At 47.8% G+C, this 24,641-nt stretch overlaps 1 protein-coding gene across 2 annotated transcripts in view; it reads left to right on the top strand.

Annotated features, from left to right (window-relative positions):
- Positions 1-24,641, top strand: part of LOC140394069 (uncharacterized) — a 405,190-nt gene that overhangs the window by 317,606 nt on the left and 62,943 nt on the right. For both annotated transcript variants that reach the window (XM_072480880.1, XM_072480881.1), the window contains exons 61-63: positions 2,674-2,801; positions 8,743-8,898; positions 13,190-13,377. In XM_072480880.1, the coding sequence (XP_072336981.1) occupies positions 2,674-2,801; positions 8,743-8,898; positions 13,190-13,377 (472 nt within the window). The remainder of the gene's footprint in view (positions 1-2,673; positions 2,802-8,742; positions 8,899-13,189; positions 13,378-24,641) is intronic.

Raw genomic sequence — 24,641 nt, 5'->3', positions numbered from 1 at the left:
CATCCGGGCCTGGAGCCTTCAGCGACTTCATCCCCATAGTGCTGTCAATCACCTCCCACAGGCTCAGCAGCTCCTCCAACGCCTGCCTCCTCTCTTCCTCCAACCTCGGAAACTCCAGCCCATCAGAAAACCATCCCATATTCCTTTTCTCTCCACCCAGTTCGGCCCTGTGCAGCTTCTCATAATGCCCCTGAACACTTCATTTATCAAAGAACAATACAAACCAGGAACAGGCCCTTCGGCCCTCCAAGCCTGCGCCGATCCCATGTCCTATCTAGACCAACCGCCTGTATCCTTCCATACCCTGCCTATCCAGATAAGTTTTAAAGGTCGCTAATGTATCTGCCTCAACCACCTCACTTGGCAGTGCATTGCAGGCCACCACCACCCTCTGTGTAAAAAAAACTTTCCCCGCACATCTCCACTGAACCTGTCCCCCCTCATCTTGAACTTGTGCCCTCTTGTGATTGTCATTTCCGTCCTGGGAAAAAGCTTCCAACTGTTCACCCTATCTATACCACTAATAATTTTATAAACTTCTATCAGGTCGCCCCTCAGCCTCCGTCTCTCAAGGGAGAACAATCCCAATTTATTCAACCTTTCCTCATAGCTAACATCCTGGTAAAGTCTCTATGCAGGTGGGAGCTTGCACTTGAATCGAAAAGACCAGGGTCATGAGTGTTTAAGCAAAGCTGAACGATTTGGCTAGCTTTGACTAGTGGGATGGATCTCCAGAGTAACCAATATCATGAATGACAGTTTGAGTAGTAGAACATATCCATCTAGAAAAGTGGGGGGGAACTCAGAATCGCTTGGGCCTGCCTGGTTCCTGGAGAATTAAATGTCTACTTAGGAGGCAGAGTAAAGAATAATTGTGGAGGGAGACTTCCAGTCATTTGAATAGGGTTAAATGGGGTTCTTTCTGTCGTGTATAATTTGCCGACTGAAATGGTATTTAGTTAATGTTGTGCTGTATGTTACAATAAAAGTCTCAAAACTTGAAATCTCAGTGTGCAGTTCCTTTAATTTGGCCACTGGAAATTCAAATTTCTCTTTTAAAAGTTATCAGTCTTTGCAGGTATCATATCATCCTCATCAAAGCTTAAAGTTGAAAACCAGACCAAAACTTTGAAAACTCTCAAAACTTGACAGTTCTTAATGCTAGGGCTGTACGTGAAAATTTTAAAGATAAAACATTTGTTAAGTTAAATAAAGTTAGACTATTTACATCCAATGACTATAGTTTACCAATACATTAACCTGTTAATACATTTTCTAACAAATCTTTATTTACAGTTGATGTAAATTTTCTGATACAAAGTGCAAGATTTTGTTCAGGAAAGAGACCTGACACTCTTGCCTCGCCTGACTTGCCTCTAACTGCTGTCCTAAACTATGGGGTGGATTTTCTTGTTTGGCTCATGATCCTGACATTGATCTCAATTCTGGATCAGGAATCTATAGTGGGATGTCAGCCATTTCCAGGAATCCCATTCAGCTGTGGACATCAGGTGGATCAAAGAAATAGCAGGCCGAATAGTAAGGGCCTGTATCAATGTCGAGCAGTCATCTCCCACTTGGAGAGGTTGGTGCTGCTGAGGCAAGCAGGAGTCTACAATGGAGCTGCTCTATGCATTAATAGGAGAAAATGAAAATAATTCATGGCCACAGCTGTCAGACCACCATGTGAAGGATAGCTGCTGAGTCTGGCTGTTGCATCCCAGTATGGTAGGGTGAGTGAGAGGAGGCATCAGTGGCCCAACAGCCTGTCACCAGGAGGCATCCTCCACTTAACTGTCCCAGCCTTAGCAAGGTGGCAACTGCCATCACCTTATCCAAATGGCCCAGAAAATGGGCTTAATTTGCTAGTCACTGCTGCTGGGTACATAGCTGTTACTCTGTTGACCCTATCTGACAAGATCCCTCAAGTGCAAATGAGTCCATCGGCTGACCCAATGCGCTATTTTACAACTTTTCTCCAGGTGCAGCCTCCTAATGAACTGCCTGCCTTACTGACCAAGTAAAGCTCTGTGTGTTTGACTCTTAATGTGCATAAAACAACCAAGGATGAACAATACACACTCTCCACTTATAATTATTCATGGAAACCAGCAGCAGAAAATACCACTAAAATAATAATAATCTTTATTTTTGTCACAAGTAGGCTTACATTCACACTGCAATGAAGTTACTGTGAAAAGCCCCTAGTCGCCGCGCTCCGGCGTCTGTTCAGGTACACAGAGGAAGAATTCAGAATGTCCAATTCACCTGACAAGCACGTCTTTTGAGACTTGTGGGAGGAAACCGGAGCACCCGGAGGAAACCCGCACAGACACGGGGAGAACGTGCAGACTCCGCACAGTGACCCAAGCCGGGAATCGAACCCTGATCCCCGGTGCTGTGAAGCAACAGTGCTAACCACTGTGCTACTGTGCCGCCCATATCTATATATATCTATATTATTTAAAGCGGAGGCTTCAATAGAATATCGGCAATGTGATGCTTTTGGCTAGTTTAACACTTGTGTTGGAATTTTAATGACTTTTTAATGAATTGCTCGGCCATTTTCATCGTGTTGCATATTTGGGCTCTCAGATTTCCATGCTAAGTTAACATTTATTTGTGGCTATAGGGTCATTGAAAGATTATTAAATATGTTTTTGTTTTGTTCAGCCTTCCCTCTTCATTGTTACAAAAACAACAGTTTTGTTCACTACTTGAAGAAATATTTCCAGGGGTTCTCTGACTTTCTGACTCTGAAGGATGTATTTTCATTCGTTCCTCCTGACTGGGTAGATGAGGTATGAAAAAAAATTATTGCTCTTGTGAAATGCGGTGAATATGGGTTTCTGTCTTTCCAGATTTGTAATTATTCATTCATGTGATGTGGGAGTTGCTGGCTAGAATAGCAGTTATTGCCTGTTCCTAATCACCGTTGAGAAGGTGGTAGTAAGCTGCATTATTGAACATCAACATTAGTTACTTGTTCTCCATTTACCAGTACACCGAAGCAAATTTCCAATATGTCTATTTTATTTTCAACCCCAGAAACATTGAATTCAATAACAATGTGAAGAAAAGAAAACTAATTTTCCTGACATTGGGTGTTCCATAGGATGTACTATATTCTAGGAGAGCAGAAGAGGTGCCTGTCCATGTTACTGTGCAATTTAACCACGGAAAGAGCATGGGAATCCTGATTCTATTACTTGTCTCATAAAATGACCTCAGGTCCAGCCAACTCCTTCCTCAATAGTTGCATCACTTTTGTGTCCACCCAAGAACTAAAGTTGTGCATATCATGCTACTCTGCTTCAGTGAATACTGCAATATAATTGATAATGATTGGTACGAATTAAAATGACATTACGCATTGTGTCACTAATAAAAAGGCACTCCTATTTCTTGGGTCCTTTCTAGCCTTCTACCTCTTCCTAGCATCTGTACATCTGATTCCTCATGTAGTGATTTCAACTTAATGCACCTTCAAAAGTCCGTCACTCGTGATTTTTAACAAATGGTCGTTGCCATTTTTGTATCATTGTACTCTTTTCTTACAGAATACAGTGAAATGAAGGAAGAGTTCTCAAGCTGGTTAATTGTTTTATAGGTGACAATGTGAAAGTTTATTTTATGGTCATAGGAATCTTTAAAACATCCTATAACATGGAATAGTTTCATGGGTTCCCACAATGATTGGGAGGGGGTTGGGTGGTCCCCATTAACTCTCTTTACATTATCTGCAGCCAATATCTTAAACTTATTGCATTGTGCAAAATTCTGGTTTGGCCCACATTCCCTTCTCAGATATACTTCTGACCAGCAAACGTGACAAATCTTCATGGTTCCTTGAGTTGTTTTCTTACAGTATCCAGTGCACCTTTCTGTCAGGCAGCATGTCCACAGCCTGTTCTCCAGCTTTTTATTTTCCTTGCAGTGCTGCCTACTTCCCACCCAAGGGCATGTGTGCTAGAGTTGGCACCAACCCTCTGTTTACCAATGATCTCTGCCTTTGGAATACCACCAAATGGTGCAGGGCAAGATTGGCACTGCAGGCCTCAGACACAGTACATTAAATAAACAACGAGATGACAAGAGGAAAAGGAGAGAGTGATGAAAGATCAAAGACCTGAAATGTTAATTAAGTTGCTGTCTCGACAGATGTTGACAGACCTGCACCGTATTTCCATCCTTTTCAGTTTTCCAGTATCAGCAATATTTCGCTTTTGTATATTATGTAAGGGAGAGAGATATTTGGAGAGAAATTGGGAAAACAGAAAGAAATTTGAAGGCCTGGAAAGTCTGCGGTAGCCTACCTGAAAAAACTGACTTTCTGTATTGCTCCTTTAGTTAAGGTTTTCACCTTGGAAGACCCTGAACGCTTTTGTTTCAGATAGGCCAAGGTGGTGATATTGCTGAGGTTCATACCTGGTGCAGCTCCAACGACACTCCAGACGCTCGACACCATCCAGGACAAAGCAGCCCGCTTGATTGCTCCCCTTTCCACAAACATTCGAACCCCCCACCACCGACGAACACTGGCAGCCGTGTTTATATCTAAAAGATGCACTGCAGTAATTCACCAAGGTTCCTTAGTCAGCACCTTCCAAACCCATGACCACTACCATCTAGAAGGACAAGAACAGCAGATACCTGGGAACTCCACCACCTAGAGTTTCCCTCCAAGTCACTCACCACCCTGACTTGGAAATACATCGCCTGCAGGGGCAGTTTGACAGGCTGACAACAGGGAGGGTGGTAGGGCAACTGCGTTGGGCAAGGGGGGTGCAATAGGAGTATGGGGAGAAGGCGAGCCGCATGCTGTGGAGGCAGGCTGCGTCCAGGGAAATATTGAAAATACGGACTGGGGCTGGGATGTGCTGTCAGAGCTGGGGAAGATAAATGAGGCATTTAGGGAGTACTACCACGGACTTTATGAGGCAGACCCAGGAGGAAAGGAGGGGGACATGGGGCGGTTTCTGGACAAGCTGGAATTTCCCCAGGTGGCGGAAGCGAAGAGAAAGGCGTTAGAGGAGCCCCTGGGGCTGAGTGAGGTGTTGGATAGCATTAGGGGTATGAAGTCGGGGAAGGCCCCTGGGTCGGATGGTTACCCGACGGAATTTCATAAGGAATTTGTGACGGTTTGGCACCACATTTAATGAAGCACTGGAGAAGGAGGAGTTGCCGGAGACGATAACGCAGGCAGTAATCACACTAATCCCGAATCTCATGTGGGCCCATATCACTACGGAACACGGATGTGAAAGTATTGGCTAAGTTGTTGGCGGGGAGGATGGAGGAGTCTGTCCCGAGGGTGGTGGCAGAAGATCAAACAGGCTTTGTGAAGGGCAGGCAGCTCGCGAGTAATATAAGACGGCTGTTGAATGTGATGATAAATCCATCGGGGGTTCTGCTACTGGAGGTGGTGGTGTCCATGTCTGCGGAAAAGGCATTTGATCAGGTGGAGTGGCGGTAATTGTTCAAGGTTTTGGAAAGGTTTGGGTTTGGGCTGAGATTTGTGGCATGGGTACGGTTGCTGTATGTGGCACCAAGGGCAAGGGTGAGGACGAATGATATGAGCTCACAAAGCTTTGACTTACACCGGAGTATGAGACAGGAGTACCCACTGTCACCGTTGCTATTTGCGCTGGCCACCCAGCCATTGGCGATGGCTCTCATTGGGTCATCAGACTGGCGGGGATTATGAGGGGACAGAGGGAGCATCGGGTGTCGCTCTATGCCGATGACCTCTTGCTGTATGTTTCGGATTCGTTGGAGAGTATGGGAAGGATTATTGGCCTGCTGGGGAGGTTTGGAGGGTTCTCTGGGTACAAGCTGAATGTAGGGAAAAGCGAGGCATTCCTGGTGAATGAGCTGGGACAGCGGGCTAATTTAGGGGGGGTACCATATACGATAGCGAGGGATTGGTTTAGGTATTTGGGGATTCAGGTAGCGATGGAATGGACGGGGCTCCATAAAGGGAACTTAACGAAGCTGGTGGAGGAGGCTAGGGAGGATCTTAAGAGGTGGGATACACTGCACTTAACGTTCGCAGGGAGGGCCCAAGTGATGAAAATGAATATTCTGCCGAGGTTCCTGTTTATTTTTCAAGCTCCCACGATCTTTATACCAAAGGCCTTTTTTTCGGAAAGTAGACGTGTTCATTTCTAACTTTGTATGGGCGGGGAAGGTGCCAAGGGTGGGGAGGACCCTTCTACAGAGGCAGAGGCAGCAGGGGGGGTTGGCGTTGCCGAACTTGCTTCATTATTATTGGGCGGCGAATGTGGACAAGGTGCGGCAGTGGTGGGAAGAAGAAGGGGTAGAGTGGGTTGGGATGGAGGAGGAATCTTGAATGGGTCTAGTTTGGTATCGCAGCATTGCCAATGACTCTGAATAGGTATTCAGGGAGCCCAGTGGTGCAGTCCACGGTGAAGATATGGAATCAGTTGAGGAGGCATTTTAGGGTGGAAGGGATGTCGGTGCTAACGCCGCTGTGAATCATGGGTTTGAGCCGGGGGGATGGATAGTGTATACAGGAGGTGGAGGGAAGTGGGGCTGGTCAAGTTGAGGGATCTGTATTTGGAGGAAGGGTCCATCAGTCTGGAGGAGCTAAGGGAGAGGGTAGAGCTGCCGAGGGGGAGTGAGTTCAGGTATCTGCAGGTTAGGGACTTTGCGCAAAAGGTCTGGAGGGGGTTCCCTTGGTTGCCGGGATACACCCTGCTGGAGCGGCTGCTGCTTCCGGATGTGGAAGGGGAGGGAAGAATTGGGGATATATACAAGAGGCTGGGGGAGCAGGGAGGCGAGCGGGTGGTGAAGATCAAGGAGAAATGGGAAGCGTAGTTGGGAGGGGAGATCAATTGGGGAGTATGAAGTGAGGCACTGGGTAAGGTAAACGGGACCCCCTCTTGTGAAAGGATGAGCCTGATTCAGTTTAAGGTGGTGCACAGGGTGCATATGACTTGGCGAGAATGAGTGGGTTCATTCATGGGGTAGCAGATGAGTGTGAGAAGTATGGGTGGGGTATCAGCGAATCACGGGCATATGTTTTGGGGTTGCGAAAAATTGGGAAGATTCTGGGTGGGAGTGTTTGCGGTCTTAGCCAGGATAGTGAAGGAGGAGGCGGACCCGGACCCTTTGGTGGCGATATTCGGGTTTTCAGAAAAGCCGGAGCTCATGGAGAGGAGGAAGGGCGATGTCTTGGCCTTCACCTCTCTGATTGCACGGCGGCGAATTTTGCTGGAGTGGCGGTCAGCATCGCCACCGGGGGTAGCGGCTTGGTTGGGTGACCTGTACAACTTCTTGCGATTAGAGAAGATAAAGTATGAGTTAAGGGGCTCTTCAGGGGGCTTTGAGGAAAGGTGGGGAAGTTTGTGACCGTGTTTGAGGGGCTGTTTGTCACGGCGGTGGGGCATTGAAAAAGGAGAAAAATCTGTACAGACTGTATAGTTGATTGTTGTGAAGCATGTTTCCCGGGGTGCTTAGTCGCTGTAACCTGTCTTGATACATGTTTGTAATAACATACATTAAAAAAAAAGGAAATACATCACCATCCCTTCACTATCGTTGGGGGAACAACCTGGAACTCCCTCCCTCAATGCACCTGCACCTCAAAGACTGCAGCAGTTAAAAAAGGCAACTCACCATCACCTTCTGAAGGGCAACTAGGGATGGGCAATAAATGCTGGCTTAACTAGCTCACATCCCATAAATGAACTTGGAAAAAATTTGCTATTGCTGTTCCTTAACCATCCTGAACAAAGCAACAAGAAAGCGGACAAAAGCAACTAAAATGTTGTAAAGCAGCTGATTTGTTATGTTCTAGGTGTAACATAAGCTTCCTTGTGGTGCACTTGACAAAGGAAGGTTCAGATGTGGAGATAACTTCAACACGTTTATTAAACTACACTTCTATTACTCGGGTTCGACACTACTGCTAATCCTTCTATAGCTACCCAGACTGACTAACCAGTTGCTGCAATCCACGTGGTGGGTGTAATATTGAATCAACCCTGTGTCTCTACTCACTGACTGTCTCCACTGGAAAGAGGCAGATCATGTGTGTGGCGTCCTTTATATATGGGTTGGTGTAATGCCCCTTGTGGTCGTGTCACCTCCGTGTGTATCGTGAATGTCCATTGGTCGTGTCCAATCTAACTGATCTATTGGTTGAGTGTGTGTGTGTGATGTTTCTGGTGCTCCCTCTAGTGTCTAGCTAGCCTACATGTATTTACATTGATGCACATCACCACAGCAACCAAAGTGTATAAGTTGTGATTGTGAAGTTAAATCGTGGCAAACTAGGCAGTAAAATATCTGGTGATCTGCAGAATTGCAATTCAGAATCCCTGTTCTCAGATGCAAAGCCCATCAATATTCTTAGTTGGGATGAATCTTGCAATAGTGAATTAAAGTGTGCTGGGTCTGATGCCAAAGGAGCATGATTGTGATCTTTTAATTGTGGCCCTGTATGTCTGTCTAGGTGCCTGTAATGGATATTCCTTGACCCATGGCCAAATATTGGTGAGCTGGAATGTTGCAGAGAGCTGCCTAATATTATCTTGACTTGTACAATGTCCTGTTCCTGCAAAGCAAATGAAAGTCAGCACGTAAAAACGTTATATATGCAGTATTTCTTTGTAAGCGTAGCCAAACAAATGAAATGTTTGCTCCAGAAGTACCTGTACATTCATCTGTTTCAATTTGTTGGTTTCCAGTTGAGAATTTCCCTATTGTGTTTTCCAGGTGTTGGATAGCATTGATCCCGAGGAATTGGCTGATTTTCTGAGTAAACCTGGATTCATTGATGACTATGAGATTCTGACCAAAGTCTTAATGCAAATCAAACCCTTCCAGAAGCTAAAGTTATTTATAGAAAAATTCATTGCTAAAACACAGAATGTAAGTTGGAAGTATTACTTTTACTTTTCGGGGTCACTGGATAAAGCACAGCTAAATTGGAATAGTTCTTTCAAACTGTGTCCATTTTACATCAGAGCTCAGTTTGTGGGATATACAATTCCAGAGTACTTTACTGAGGTCCAAGTGTCTTATTATGCATCCGTTGGCAGCTAGGCCAACTAGAATTTTGTTATTCTCTGCCTGCTTTGGCTGCACAAGCCCCTCAGAAGCTGGGACTGTCTAACAAGAGCTAATTCCAACTGCCAGTTTTCCAGTGAATGTATGATTTTAACTCTATTGTCAAAATTGGTTATGCCCATGATCATCAGGTATGTGATTTACTACTGGTAAAAACAAGTGCGTACTGACAAGCCACGTTATTTCATCCACAGAGCTATCATGAGATCACACTTTGACAAGCGACCCCAACAGCATTGAGTAGGGTGAAGTAGGGAAAATTTAGTATCAAAATCAAAGAATAGTAACTTAATTCCTTCCAAAACCTAAACCTGATTATAACAAATGCTCATTCTACTTTCCTGTCTAGGAAAACTGATCTTTACTCACTATGCTCGTGGGTAGGAAAATGTTATGTAGCACAAGCAGCATGAAGGGCCACATGCATTTGGTGGAAGGACAGAACTTGGAATAGGGACCATTTGGGGGTGGATGGGGGCGGGGGGGGGGGGGAGGAGTGGGGGCTGCATAGCTTAGTCTAGAGGCAAAAGGAGGACCTTTTGAACTTTTTAAATGGTCAACTCATGCAGACTTTGGTTGATGATTCCTCTGAGGTGCTATTTTAAAAACCTGGCCCAACCCAGTCAAAATTGCAGAGTAACAGGACATGCCGATAGCACAATGGTTAGCACTGCTGCTTCACAGCACCAGGGACCTGGGTCACTGTCCGTGCGCAGTCTGCACGTTCTCCCCGTGTCTTCCACCCACAAGTTCCAAAAGATGTGCTGTTAGGTGATTGGACATTCTGAATTCTCCCTCAGTGTACTCAAACAGGTGCCGGACTGTGGCGACTAGGGGATTTTCACAGTTACCTCATTGCAGTGTTACTTGTGACACTAATGAAGATTATTATATGGTTATCTCTTCAGGTAAAGAACCAGCCCACTCGCTTCAAAAGCACTATTGAAATTAATTAGCTTGGGGACAAAATGGATGAGTTCAGGGTACTTTGGGGAATGAGACGGGGGTGCCCCCTCTCCCCATTGCTTTTTGCCTTGGTGATAGAGCCGCTGGCGATGGCACTTAGGGTATTGAGGGGTTATAAAGAGATTGAGCGGTGGGGGAGTGTGGAGGCTGAACAGAGTCTCACTGTATGTGGAAGTCTATTGTTATATATTTCTGACCTGGTTGATAGTTTTGAAAGGATCATGGAGATCTTGAGGGAATTTGGCCGGTTTTCATGGTGTAAATTGAATATGGGGAAGAGCGAGGTGTTTCCGATTAAGGCCAGAGGGCAGGAGAGGAGGTTGGGGGAGTTGCCATTCCGGGTAGTGGGAGCGAGTTTTTGGTATCTAGGAATCCAGGTAGTACGGAGCTTGGAGCAGTTACTTAAATTGAACTTGGCATGGCTGGTAGAGGGAGTAAAGGCGGATTTCAAGAGGTGGGATGTGTTGCCGCTGTCACAGGCTGGGCGCGTGCGGACGATTAAAATGATGGTACTGCCCAGGTTCTTGTTTGTGTTCCCATGTCCTTTTTTAGGAAGTTGAATGGGATAATTTGGGGCTTTGTGTGGAGGGGGAAAACCCCATGGGTGAGGAGGGTGTTTTGGAGAGGGGACGAGGGCTGGAGGCGTGGCCGGCAGGGGTGACGGGGGGGGGGTGTGGGGTGGGGGGGGGGGGGGTGGGGGGGGGTGACGGGGGGGGGGGCTGCCTGGGGTTGCCAAGTTTGATGAATTATTATTGGGTAGCGAACATCACAACGGTGAGGAAATGGCTGTGGGGGTTAGTCAGGATGGAGGCAGCATCATGTTGGGGGATGCGTCTGAGGGCACTGTTGTTGACGCCCTTCCGTTCTCGCCGGTTCGCTACTCAGTGAGCCCAGTGGCGGTTTCAGTGTTGCGGGTGTGGAACCAGTTCAGGCAGAATTTCGGGTTGGAGGGCATGTCATTGTGGGCCCGGATTAATGACAATCACAGGTTTGTGTCGGCGGGGCTGGATGGGGGTGGCGGCAGGTGTGGATAGAGTACTTTAGGGACTTGTTCATAGGGGCAAGTTTGCAGGTCTGTCTGGAGGAGTTGGAGGAAATGTATGAGTTGCCCAAAGGGAACGGAACGTTTTCAGATACCTGCAGGTGAGGGATTTTGTGAGGAGAGAGGTGCCGTCCTTGCCAGGGCTGCCACCTCCGGTGTTGCAGGACAAGCTGTTGTCAGAGGAGGATATTGGTGAGGGGAGGACATTGGAGAGGGGAGGGTATCGAATATCTACAGTGAACTGATGGAGATGGAAAGCACATAGGTGGAGGAGATTAAGCATAAATGGGTGGAGGAATTGGGTGAGAAAGTGCCGGCCGGGACGTGGGACGAGGTCCTGAGAGGGTGAACCAATCCTCATTGTGTGCAAGGTTCAGCTTCATCCAGTTTGAGATAGTGCATAGGGCCCATATAGAACATAGAATAGCACAGAACAGGCCCTTCGGCCCTCGATGTTGTGCCGAGCCTTGTCCGAAACCAAGATCAAGCTGAAAATGAAAAAATGAAATGAAAATCGCTTATTGTCACAAGTAGGCTTCAAATGAAGTTACTGTGAAAAGCCCCTAGTCGCCACATTCCGGCGCCTGTTCGTGGAGGCTGGTACGGGAATTGAACCGTGCTGCTGGCCTGCCTTGGTCTGCTTTAAAAGCCAGCTATTTAGCCCTGTGCTAAACTAGCCCCTGTATCCCACTCCCTGTCATTCTGATGTGCTCCATGTGCCTATCCAATAACCGCTTGAAAGTTCCTAAAGTGTCCAACTGCACAATCACAGCAGGCAGTCCATTCCACACCCTAACCACTCTCTGAGTAAAGAACCTACCTAGGACATCCCTCCTATATCTCCCACCCTGAAGCACACTGGGCTAAATCGCTGGCTTTTAAAGCAGACCAAGGCAGGCCAGCAGCACGGTTCAATTCCCGTACCAGCCTCCCCGAACAGACGCTGGAATGTGGTGACTAGGGGCTTTTCACAGTAACTTCATTTGAAGCCTACTTGTGACAATAAGCGATTTAAAATTTTATAGTTATGGAGGATAGGTGTGGGCGGTGTGCGGCGGCGGGTGGGGCGGGTGGTGCTGCGAATCACGCCTACATGTTCTGGGCATGTTCAAGGTTTTGGGGTTTCTGTCGTGTGTTCCTCAGACGTGGTGTTGGGAGATTCTGGGTGTGGGGGTGGTCCTTAGTGCAGAGGTGCCGATATTTGGTGTGTCGGAAGACCCGGGAGCCTAGTTGGGGTGAGAGACCGACGTTTTGGCCTTTGCCTCCTTGATAGCCCAGAGACGGATTTTATTGTACTAGCGGGACTCAGAGCCGCCGAGAGCAGGGGCATGGGGATGTAACCTGGCAGAATTCCTGCATTTGGAGAAGGTCATGTTTGTCTTGCGTGGGTCGGAGGAGGCGTTCACCCGGGGGTGGAAATTGTTAATTGATTTCTTCGAGGTGAATTGACGGGTCAGTTGGGGGAGGGGGGATAAGGGAGAAAATTACGAAGGTGGGGTGTGTTGGAATGTTGTAAGCCTTTAATAAATATATATTTTAAAAAAAAAAGAAAATTTGTTAGCTTGGGAGTAAGATTGGGAACCCCGCAATTGGGACCCACCCGGAATTTTTAAAGTCACTCAATGTCATAATATACACCAGTGTATCATAGTGCAGACACACACACTGATGGACACAGCAAGACCAATCAACACACACAACACCGCAGCCAATCACCAGTTAGAGCACACTCACTATAAAGACAGAGGGCATCAGAGTTCCCGCTCATTCGGGATGCAGCCTCCTACAAGGACAGAGCTTACAGCTTACAGCACAGATCTTCACCATGTGCTGAGTGCATAGACTGGTTAGGACAGTCATAGGTCTTTAGTTTAATCCAACATCGTGTTAACTCACAGTGAAAGTATGTTCAACAGTTTCTAACTTAATAAAATAGTGTTGTACTATTTTAAGTGTTGGTGGCCTGTATGTGTTCCACGGATCCAGAGCACCCAACACATCACTCAATATGGTGAAAATCCAGGCCTTTGTGTTCTCATGTGATATTTTGCTTTAAGATATGTCTATTTTATTTTTATTTTTCAGAGTGATGTCTTAATGACCATCATAGAGGGTGTGTTCTCTGAAATTAACAAAAGCCTATCTGGACAAAATGAAATAGATGTGAAAGAATGGCTTAATGATATAATAATTCAATCTCTGCCATTTGTCAATGAAACTATTTTGCCTTTGAACTTTTTCCTGAAAATCCCATGCATTCTTATCAGAAAAATGTGAGTATATTTCTCAACTATCTTGAACTGAAATGCTTGTAATTTTATGTAATTTCTTATAATATTCAGTAACTCTAAGTAGAACATGACCACAAAATCATTCCTCTCTCGGAATCAGATCACACATATCACTTGATAGCGTCCACCGAACTTTCACTGTGCTCTTAGCTTAGTTCTCACATGTTTTTGCTTTCCCCTTTTCCATATACATCGGCTAGGAAGTTATTCATATTGTAATCTGTCCAGTACAAGATATTGTTAAGTTAGATGTTACTTCACATTATCATACTTGCTATCCAAGAACACCACTTAAACATTGTATTTTGAGGATTGAAGTTAGTACATTTCCATTTTTTCCCCAAATAACACTTGTACATCAAAACCAAAACATACTGGACAATCTCAGCAGGTCTGACAGCATCTGTGGAGAGAGAAGGGAGCTAATGTTTTGAGTCTGGATAACTCTTTTTGTCAAAGCTAGAGAGAACTGGAAATTGGGTCAGATTTATAGTGTATGGGGGGGCGTGGAGAGGTGGGGCTGGATAGGGGGTCAGCAATTGGTGGAGATTGACAAAGGTGTTGAGGGTAGAAGACAAAATAAATGGGGATGATTAAGGCTAAGAAGGATGCTGATAATGGTGCATAAAGAATTAGTATGTGTGAATGGGTGCACGGTAGCACAGTGATTAGCACAGTTGCTTCACAGCTCCAGGGTCCCAGGTTCAATTCCCGACTTAGGTCACTGTCTGTGCGGAGTCTGCACGTTCTCCCCGTGTCTGCATGGGTTTCCTCCGGGTGCTCCGGTTTCCTCCCAAAGTCCAAAGATGTGCAGGTCAGGTGGATTGGCCATGCTAAATTGCCCTTAGTGTCCAAAAAAACGGTTGGGTGGGGTCACTACGGAGATAAGGTGGAGGTGTGGGCTTTCCAAGGGCCGGTGCAGACACAATGTGCCGAATGGCCTCCTTCTGCAATGTAAATTCTATGATTCTATGAATGGCAGAACAAAGGTGAGCAATGTGTCAAAGGGCAACTAGGAACAGGGGGATCAGCACTTCATCTTACGATGAGGCACATTACAGCCTCCCGGACTTAACGTTGAGTTCAACAACTTTGGGCCTTCCACTTTCCTCCCATTTTTATTTCCAGCAATTTATTTTCATTTCTTTCATTGATCTGTTTTTCCTTCACCATTGTTCCCCCTCCCCCCCACCCCACTTGTTCCTAGTTGCCCTTTGACACACTGCTCATCTTTCTTCTGCCATTCATGTATTCTAACCCAGCCTCCACCTCCCTCCCCAGCTCTTCCTCCCACTTCCGTTTAAAGTCTCCTATCGGGGGTCCCTCCCAATCCATTAATTCCTTATAAATCTCTGACACCCTACCCACGCCAACTCCTGTTTCCGCCACCACCTTGTCCTGCAGTCCCGGGGGCGGCATGTCGGAAAAGGAAGGCACCTGCTTCCTAACATAATCCCGTACTTGTAAGTACCAAAACCCATTCCCGCTGGACAGCTCTTACTCCTCTTCCAATTCCAGTAGAAGCAAATAGATCCACAAACTGCTCAATCCCTGCCCGCCGCCAGCCCCAGTACCCGTGAGCTGGAGCAAATCTATGTTTCCCACAGGTTGGTGTCCAAACCGAGGCACCCACCGACCTCAGATGCTGCCGCCACTGTCCCCACACCCTCAGGGCCTCCACCACCACCGGGCATGTGGAGTACCTGGCCGGTGAAAATGGCAGAGATGTCGTCAACAGTGCCCCTAATCTAGTGTCCTTACAAGAGGCTGCCTCCATCTGCTCTGACCCGACCCCTCCCCCCACTACCCACTTCCTAACCATGGCTATATTTGCTGCCCAGTAATAGTTCATTAAGTTTGGCAAGGCCAGCCCGCTCCCCCCCCAGGTCCCCACTCCAGCAGCACCAGCCAGCGGCAGCGGGAGCACGTCCCATCTCTTAAAATCTCCCTTCATCTGCTCTACCAACCGCACCATGTTCAATTTGTGTAGTTGTTCCCATCCCCGTGCCACCTGGCTACCCAAGTGTCTAAAGTTCATCCCTACCACTTTAAATGGCATCTCGCCAGGCCTTCCCTCCTGCCCCTTACTTGAATCGGAATGACCTCATTCTTCTTCTATTTAATTTATACCCGGACAACTGACCGAATTCCTCTCAAATGTTCATGATCCTCCCCAAATGCCTCCCATTGGGTCTGAAATGTAAAGTAACAGATCGTCCGTGTATAGCAAAACTCTATGCTCCAAACCCCCCCCCCCACCCCTCCCCCTCTCCCTCTCCCCACCCGCCCCACACTCTTTCCAACTCTTTGACTCTCTAAGCGCCTTTGCCAATGACTCTATCACCAGGGCAAAAAGCAACGGGGAGAGTGGACATTCTTGCCTTGTCCCACGATGGCCCTGACTTCAGTTGTAATGAAGTGCTTCGAGAGGTTGATCATGAAGCGCATCACCTCCATACTCCCAGAACGCCTTGATCCACTGCAATTCGCATACCGCTGCAACCGGTCCACATCAGACACCATTTCCCTGGCCCTACACTCATCCCTAGAGCACCTCGAAAACAGGGACTCCTACATTAGACTCCTATTTATTGACTACAGCTCCGCCTTCAACACCATAATCCCAGCCAAGCTCATATCAAAGCTCGAAAACCTAGGAGTTGGCTCCCCACTCTGCAACTGGATCCTCGATTTTCTGACCAACAGACCACAATTAGTAAGAATGAACAACAACACCTCCTCCACAATAGTCCTCAACACCGGCGCCCCGCAAGGCTGCGTACTTAGCCCCCTACTCTACTCCCTGTACACACACGACTGCGTGGCAAAACCTGGTTCCAACTCCATCTACAAGTTTGCTGACGATACGACCATAGTGGGCCGGATCTCGAAAATCGATGAGTCCGAATACAGGAGGGAGATAGAGAACCTAGTGGAGTGGTGTAGCGACAACAATCTCTCCCTCAATGCCAGCAAAACTAAAGAGCTGGTAATTGACTTCAGGAAGCAAAGTACTGTACACACCCCTGTCAGCATCAACGGGGCCGAGGTGGAGATGGTTAGCAGTTTCAAATTCCTAGGGGTGCACATCTCCAAAAATCTGTCCTGGTCCACCCACGTCGACGCAACCACCAAGTAAGCACAGCAGCCTATACTTCCTCAGGAAACTAAGGAAATTCGGCATGTCCACATTGACTCTTACCAACTTTTACAGATGCACCATAGAAAGCATCCTATCAGGCTGCATCACAGCCTGGTATGGCAACTGCTCGGCCCAGGACCGCAAGAAACTTCAGAGAGTCGTGAACACCGCCCAGTCCATCAGATGAACCTGCCTCCCATCCATTGACTCCATCTACACCTCCCGCTGCCTGGGGAAAGCGGGCAGTATAATCAAAGATCCCTCCCACCCGGCTTACTCACTCTTCCAACTTCTTCCATCGGGCAGGAGATACAGAAGTCTGAGAACACGCATGAACAGACTCAAAAACAGCTTCTTCCCCATTGTCACCAGACTCCTAAACGACCCTCTTATGGACTGACTTCATTAACACTACACCCTGTATGCTTCATCCGATGCCAGTGCTTATGTAGTTACATTGTATACCTTGAGTTGCCCTACTATGTATTTTCTTTTATTCCCTTTTCTTCTCATGTACTTAATGATCTGTTGAGCTGCTCGCAGAAAGATACTTTTCACTCTACCTCGGTACATGTGACAATAAACAAATCCAATCCAATCCAATCCAATCCTCTGGCATCCCACTATTCTCAGATTCTGCCTCCGGGAGCGGTTCTCCAAATTCTCCACTTCCGCCTTGAGCCGCTTCTGGGTCTCCCTCAACATCCTAACTTTGGTCACCAACAAGGTAAGCTGCTCCTCGTGCTCCCCCATTTCCTCCTCCATCTTCTGGATTGCCTTCTCTGGGTCTCCAGCCTCAACTCCACACGGTCGATCCCTGATTTAGCGGGTCTACCACCTTCGCCAGGTTCCCCTGAGCCTCCCTCCACTGTTTGCTGAACTTTCTGTTTAGAAAGTCCACCAACTGCTCCACGGACCATTGGGGTGGTAGGGCCGACACTTTACCCTCCGCCATCCTCCTCGTGTTGCACAAAGAGTTTCTTGTTCCTGCAGCTCCTTTCTTCTAGACCCACTTCTGGCCCGCGGATGAATCCACCGACCTCACCAGTGGAGTACAGCTTTCCTCCACTACCACTGCACCTTTTTGCTCCAAAACATCCATCTGGCAACCGGGGACCAAAAAACCCACCTCGATCGGGACTGCCAAATGTGCAACCACTCACCCCATGGCCACCACCGGAAGTCCCCAATAAGATGTGGGTATTGATGTACGTTGGCTGCTGTGAGGAGGTGCCTTTAGAGAGTGAAGAAAGGGTGGAGCTGCAAGTTGTGTTGATCTGAACGAGTGTTGTCCAGATGAATTCTGGAGAAGTCACAGTGTGAGGTTTGGCACCTGAAAGTGAAATTCCACTCATCTTTCCTCCTCTTATGAGGTCATTAAAACTCTTGCAGCATAGTATTCAGGTTCTAGCGATTATCCTCCTGCTGATGACTGTTTATACAGTTACCAATCATGCATGTTTGATGTGCAAGACTGATTTCTTCCTCCCGTCTGTGGGAAACAGCTACGTCTACATGTCCTCCCTGTCTCCAGCACCACCTCCAAGGAAGAGTCAGAGAAAGGAGGTAGCCTTCCCATGTCTTGCTCCATTGTTTTCTCTTTCATGGTTAAGAATTGTAGAAGCAAGTTGTTGTGGTGTTGGGTGCTCTGGTGCACAGATGAGCCAACACAGTTGTATGTGGTACAACTCTATTTTATTATAACTCTTATAATACAGTTCGTTCTGGATACTCTGCACGTGCTGTCTCCCTGAGTGTCCCCGGCTATAGCTGTGTCCTGGTTCTCCTCTCCCGCTCTTCCTGACCACCAGGGGTTGTGTCTGTGCTTTTATATCTTTCTGTCATTGGTTGTGGTGTTGTGTGTTCTGATTTGTCTGTTGGTGTGTCTATCATGATGTGTGTGTTTAAATATCATGACATCCCCCTTTTTTACAAAGACAAGTGCCTACGTGGTTATAAATACAATTGTGTCGTGAGTGCATCTAAGAGTGTGCGTTTGTGTTGTGTACAGCGTGTGTTCATGACGTAACTATTTACATGGGGCGATGTCGGGTGCGTCACACTAACAAGGTTGTACCATAACAAAACTTGGATACGAGAGAAAAAAAAAACTTGAACATTGGTCCGGTCAGACGATATCTGGAACAATAAACAACAACAGGTTATAATACAGAAGTGTTTGACTTTTTTGAACGTATTAACAGCGTTAGAAGTCCAGTCTAATGGGTGACCGCCTCAAGAATGGGCTGGTCCTCAAGCCGGTTCAGCTGTGGAGATTTGGGGTCACACTGGTTCACCTTGGACTGTTGGAGGTGATGCTGTTGCCGAAGTCTCTACTTTACCATTTGTTGTACTTCCTGCAGTGCTTGGTCTTTTTCATTCTTGCAAATATAACATTCAACATCTTTGTTAGTGGTGCCCTGGCTGTGGTTTGGTTCTGGTGGCGATGGAAGGGGCATGATCCGTGGCATCTCCACGAAGTCATCCTTGGGAACCAGTGGAGGATCCGGCGTGTGCGTACGGTGCAGTTGCGAGCGTGGAAGGCGGCACAGAGCCCGCTGATTGCGCCTACGCACCAATCCATCCGCCCTGCATGCCAGGAACAAGGTGGAGTCTGTTTTCTTTTTATGTTTGTGGTGGACGGCATCTTGTAGCCGATGGGTCGTTGCCATTGAAGTAGCACCATCACTAATATCATGCAAGGCGATGACTGTGCCAGATGTGGAAGTTGGCCAAGACCATGTACGCTGGTTCCGGCCACCTGCTGTGCCGGAAGGGCGACTCCGCAGAGAAACGTCGAAGCATGTCGCCTTGGATAGAGAATTGTTGCTCGCATCAATGTCTGGCGATGGCGCGAGTTGGTGTGTCCATCTTGGACCGCCGGTGCTGGTTGCCACTGCCGACCCAGTGGGACTGCCACGCGATCCATTCCCTGTTGCCGTGGCATCTGCCGTCACCCTGAGCGTGCCATCACCGAGGCCGCGACACCGCCCGTCCGGAGCAAGGTCTGGCGTGCGCAGATCAGAGTCGGCGCTTGGCTGCTCCCCATCTGGAGTCCGGTCTGCCTTCCTTCGATGCCCCCCGTCCGGAGTCCCAACAGGTTCACTGGAGGCAGCCGAGATTCTCTGAAGCTGCACTTCTGGAGTCGGAACATGCAGGAATGCACCAACCAGTGGAGAGGCTCGAGCCATCGAGGGTGGAAGCGGTGCGCCGCCACCGCAGTCGTCAGTGGTCCCACCGTGATCGTTGAGTGCCTTGGTACGCACTAGGCGAGGTCTGTCACCTTGCACCTTTTGCATGGGAAGTGGGATGCTGTCGTCACTCGTCTCACATCCCGTGGATAGATCGTCCTTAGCAGCTTGCTGTTCACTAGGGTTGGGTAAATTGTCAGAGTTTTCATCTGGTGGTGCACACCATGTCGGTGGACTGTCATTGTCTTGCCATTGTCCTTCATTTGGGCTTTTCTTCTTTGGAACTTTAAAATTTTCCCCAGACATTGCAGAACCTTGTTTATTACCCCCAAATTCTCCCATATGTATGGTCTTGAATATAGTATCCACTGTTTCTATCGACATTGTACCATTTTCCAAAGAACATTCCGTTTCACTCTTCTTCTCAGGTACCTCATATGTAACTTTGTTTGATGTACATGCCTTCATGGTCTCTGGGTCTGATTTTGCTGGGACTGGCATGGTCACAGTCTCCTTTTTACTGTTCTCAATTGCCCACATTATACTCCCCATACATAACTGCTTGAGCACTGGGGTTAGTGTGGTACAATGGATAATCGGTTCGACCTTATCTGCATCTTCATCATTAGTGGAAAGCACACTTGGTTCACTTGAAACTGCTGTGGGTGTTAAATTCGTTATCTGGCTACTCGATGTCGGTGTCCTCAGGATTCTTGCTCCAATGTTCTGCTCAATAATCAGTGGAGTGTGTATAGGTTCAATGCAATTAATGTTCCCCTCCAGGTTTGAAGAGTCATTACTGACTAACTGCTGGTCTCCGAAGTTGGGATTTTGCGGCATTGTGTTGAAGGGAGACATTTGTCCCTGCTGTAGATATGAGTCAGGTTGTGTTATTTCCATTACCTGAGGATCAATGTCTTGTCCATTTTTTCGATCCGTACTAAAACACTGGCAATTCTCAGTCTGCTCCTTGCAAGTTAAACATACAATTAATTTCGTTAGCAAATCCTCAGCATCCTTCTGTGGCCGTGCTGCATTATTAATCTCTGTTCGGCTACAATGATCCTGAAGGTCAGCGCATAAACCTTTTTTCTTCGGGCTTGGACGAGGCGATTCCTTTGGCTTGTCGTCAGTTGGGCTTGAACAGTCTTCAGCGCTGTGCCCTTTATTGTAGCATGAGAGACCGTCATGGTCATGCTGCTGTGTAGTGGAGCATGGTAGGCTGTTATAGCCTTCTTGCTGTTCACGGGAGCATGGCAGACTTGCATCGTCTGCCGCTGGTTGGTCAGGAGAGGTTGCTAGACCCTCATGGTCTTGTTCCTGCAAGGACTGCGCTCTGGAGTCTTGCGTTCCTTCCATCGTGGAGTCCGTCCACGAGCTCTCTGTGGAGGCTTGTGACACTGGAGTCACTTCTTGTCCGTGCAAGGACTGCGCTCTGGAGTCTTGCGTTACTTTTATCGTGGAGGCTGTCCACGAGCTTGCTGTGGAAGCTTGTGACACTGGAGTCACTTCTGGTTCATGCGAGGACTGCACTCTGGAGTCTTGCATGTCTTCTTTCATAGAGTCGGGAACGTTGAGCGGGACGTGGACCACGCTCTGTGTGGCAGCAGGGCACTCTCCGTGTGCTTGCACCGCTCCCTGTCTGGTAATGTCAGGCTGCAGCATCATTCGGTACTGATAAGTTGGGACGTCATATCTGCTGGGTTGAAGATCCTCAAATCCGAAAAATGAATCCGCATCTGCGTCGGATTCAGTATGGGGGCCGCCAATGTGCAACACGAAAGGTTCGTCCGAGTCATAGTCATATAGGACCACGGAGCTATCATTGGGCTCGCGAGGTCCGGAAACACTGTAAAAATCGTCATCAAAGTATTCAAGGTCGGAATCATCGGCTTGTGCGTAGGTAACTGCTTGTCGGAGGGTTCTTCGGAGGTAAAATTCATCTCCTGGGTCAATTTGCGGCACTGCGCTGTCATTCCAGGTGAGGGAAGGTTGTTTTACAGCTTTAACAGATTTTTGTTTTTTTGATTTGGGACGTTTCCCTTTTAAATTGGATTTGGGACATTTCCTTTTTATATTGATCCAGTCTTGGGCCTCTGACATCCTGACGCTCGGTATGTAGCACGTAGGAAGCGACTGCGCATGCTCAGATCGCTGTTCCTTTACCGATGGCCATTTTCTCAACTGCGGATGCGCACCATATTGCGCATGCGCATACGAAACTTCCGGTTCTGCGCACTTCTCGCGCAACTGTGCTAACGTTATACCTTTAGCAAGATGGCCGTCGACCTCGACCCAGCCTTTTCTCAGGCCCGGGACCTCGGGCTCCGGGATCCCAGCCACGAGGTGAGTACTGCAGCTTTTCTTACCTTTAAGTCCCCATTGGATTGCGTATTCTTCACAGTACTTGGCGAATTTGCCCATGACTGCCTGGTAATCGTGCCTTTGCTGCCTCCTGAAGAACCTGAACCTTCTGAACATTGCTCTTGCCCTTGCACCGGCGACGATGAGGAGAAATTCAATTTTTTCCTTATCATCCAGGTCTTGGAGTTGAGCTGCCGCCAGGAACAATTCGAAATTTTGCCGGAATCGGCGCCAGTTTTCGTGGAGGTCGCCGTCGCACTGGAGCGCCTGCGGAACCGGGAGCTCGTACATCATTTTGCCTGGGCACTGCTGGTTGTCTGTGTACACTGATGTATGCCGGCAGGTATCGATCCACTCCTGTACCATGTGGTGTTGGGTGCTCTGGTGCACAGATGAGCCAACACAGTTGTATGTGGTACAACTCTATTTTATTATAACTCTTATAATACAGTTCGTTCTGGATACTCTGCACGTGCTGTCTCCCTGAGTGTCCCCGGCTATAGCTGTGTCCTGGTTCTCCTCTCCCGCTCTTCCTGACCACCAGGGGTTGTGTCTGTGCTTTTATATCTTTCTGTCATTGGTTGTGGTGTTGTGTGTTCTGATTTGTCTGTTGGTGTGTCTATCATGATGTGTGTGTTTGAATATCATGACAGTTGTTAATGCCATGGGTGAGTTAAACAGCCACGGTATTGCCTGCTGCTGCAGTGTTTGGAATCATGACCAGCAGCTGCACCCCTCATCCACAAAAGGGTCAGTTCCAGTTCCAGTTAAAGTTCTGACTTTCCAGTGAGGGAAAACAGCCTCTCTGATTCTAATTTGTCAAGCTTTAGAAGAATTCAAAGAGATTATGGACTTACCTAACACAATTATGGCAGTACATGCACAAGGAATGCACGTTTAGTGACTGAGGTGCAAAATGCTGGGGTGGTATTGACAAGACAGGAACTGTGATTCCACACCATTTAGGAGTGATCGATGAATTCTCATGGGCGCGATTTATCGGAAAAATAAACAGAGCTCTGTTGTGGGCGGGTTTAGCAGGGTGTTAGTGCCGGAAACGACCCCACTATCGAACAGGACTCAGTAAATATTTTGGACCTCAGTGGGGAAAGCCTTGCCGAAACCGCACTTACCTTCATTTCTTGCACTGAGGAGCTCTCCTCGTGCATCCCCCAATGCGACACCCGAACCCACCCCATGCCCCAACTTACCTGTTGGCACGCACACTCGGCGTTCGATCTCGTGAGGTCTGGCGAGCACATTAATATCGCGAGAGGCCTCAATATTGGCCGCATCGCTTCCTGAGTTGGGCACAACACAGCCATTAAATTGCGCCCATATCTCTACAATGGGGAATTTCAATTCTAAAAGGATGCGATGGATTCCGGTGGCAACATGTAGGTTGCCAGATGGATGCTTTGGAGAAAAAAGGTGCAGTGGTCGTGGAGGAAAGCTGTACGCCACTGGTGAGATTGGTGGATTCATCGGCGGACCAGAAGTGGCAACATGTAGGTGGAAGTTGCACGTTGCATTGCTCCTGGTAGAGTTTTTGTTTTTTGGCTCTTTACACCCAGTTTTTAGGAGAATTTGATATGATCATTTATGGGAAAGTCTAAAGCAGCCAAAATGATGTTGAAAATCCAGAAGAAGAATCAGGGAGAAAAGGGGGCGACGAAAGTCACCAGTGAGTTTGGAGGGGAGACCAGTGTGAGGAAAGATGGCAGGTGCAGGCTTGTTGAGTGGAGCCGCGTTCATTACGGTGGATAAGCTGGCTGAAGTGATGGCGGCAGTGTTTCTGCGGATATTTTAGAAGCACTTTGACAAGCATCCCAAGGAGATGATGACCTCGATCAAGGATTGGGTGAATGAGACTCTTGCCCCAATGAAGGATGCTTTGGCAAAGACGTTGATGGAGGTGCGGGTGCAAGGAGCGGTGTTGAAGGGAGTGGAGGTGGCATTGTCACTGCACAGTGACCAGTTCACTTTGATGGGTGAGGAGCTGAGGAGTGTGGTGGCGAGCAACAAAAGGCTGAGAGCCAAAGCGGGGGACCTGGAGACAAAGTTTAAGGATGGTGGGACTGCCTGAGGGGCTGGAGGGCCAGAAGCCTGCGGAGTACTTTGTGGAAATGTTCGCCAAGTTGATGGGGGAGGAGGAGGACTCCTCCCCCTACGAGTTTGACAGAGCTCACCTGTTGCTCTGGCCAAAGCCAATGGCGAATGAGCCACCAAGAGCAGTGAAAGTATGCTTCCACAACTATCAGGTAAAGGAAAATGTGCGAAGGTGAGATGGGTGAAGTAGTAACAAGAGGCGAGGTCGGAAGGTATTGGTATTCGGATATACCAGAATATTTGGCGGAGCTGGCGAGAAGGTGGGTGGCTTTTGGCTGGGCAAAGGCGCCGTTGTATAAAAGCAACGTAAAGTTTGGGGTGGTTTACCTGGCAAAGCTGAGGTCCACACACAATTCAAAGGACATCTATTTTGAGACAGCGGAGTAGGGGGAGGCATTCGTGTTTGCTGAAAGAATGGGACTGAAATGAGTTTGGACTTT

Source organism: Scyliorhinus torazame, chromosome 17 (assembly GCF_047496885.1).
Source record: "Scyliorhinus torazame isolate Kashiwa2021f chromosome 17, sScyTor2.1, whole genome shotgun sequence".
Taxonomy (NCBI): Eukaryota; Metazoa; Chordata; class Chondrichthyes; order Carcharhiniformes; family Scyliorhinidae; genus Scyliorhinus; species Scyliorhinus torazame.
This window is presented reverse-complemented; position numbering and strand designations above follow the sequence as displayed.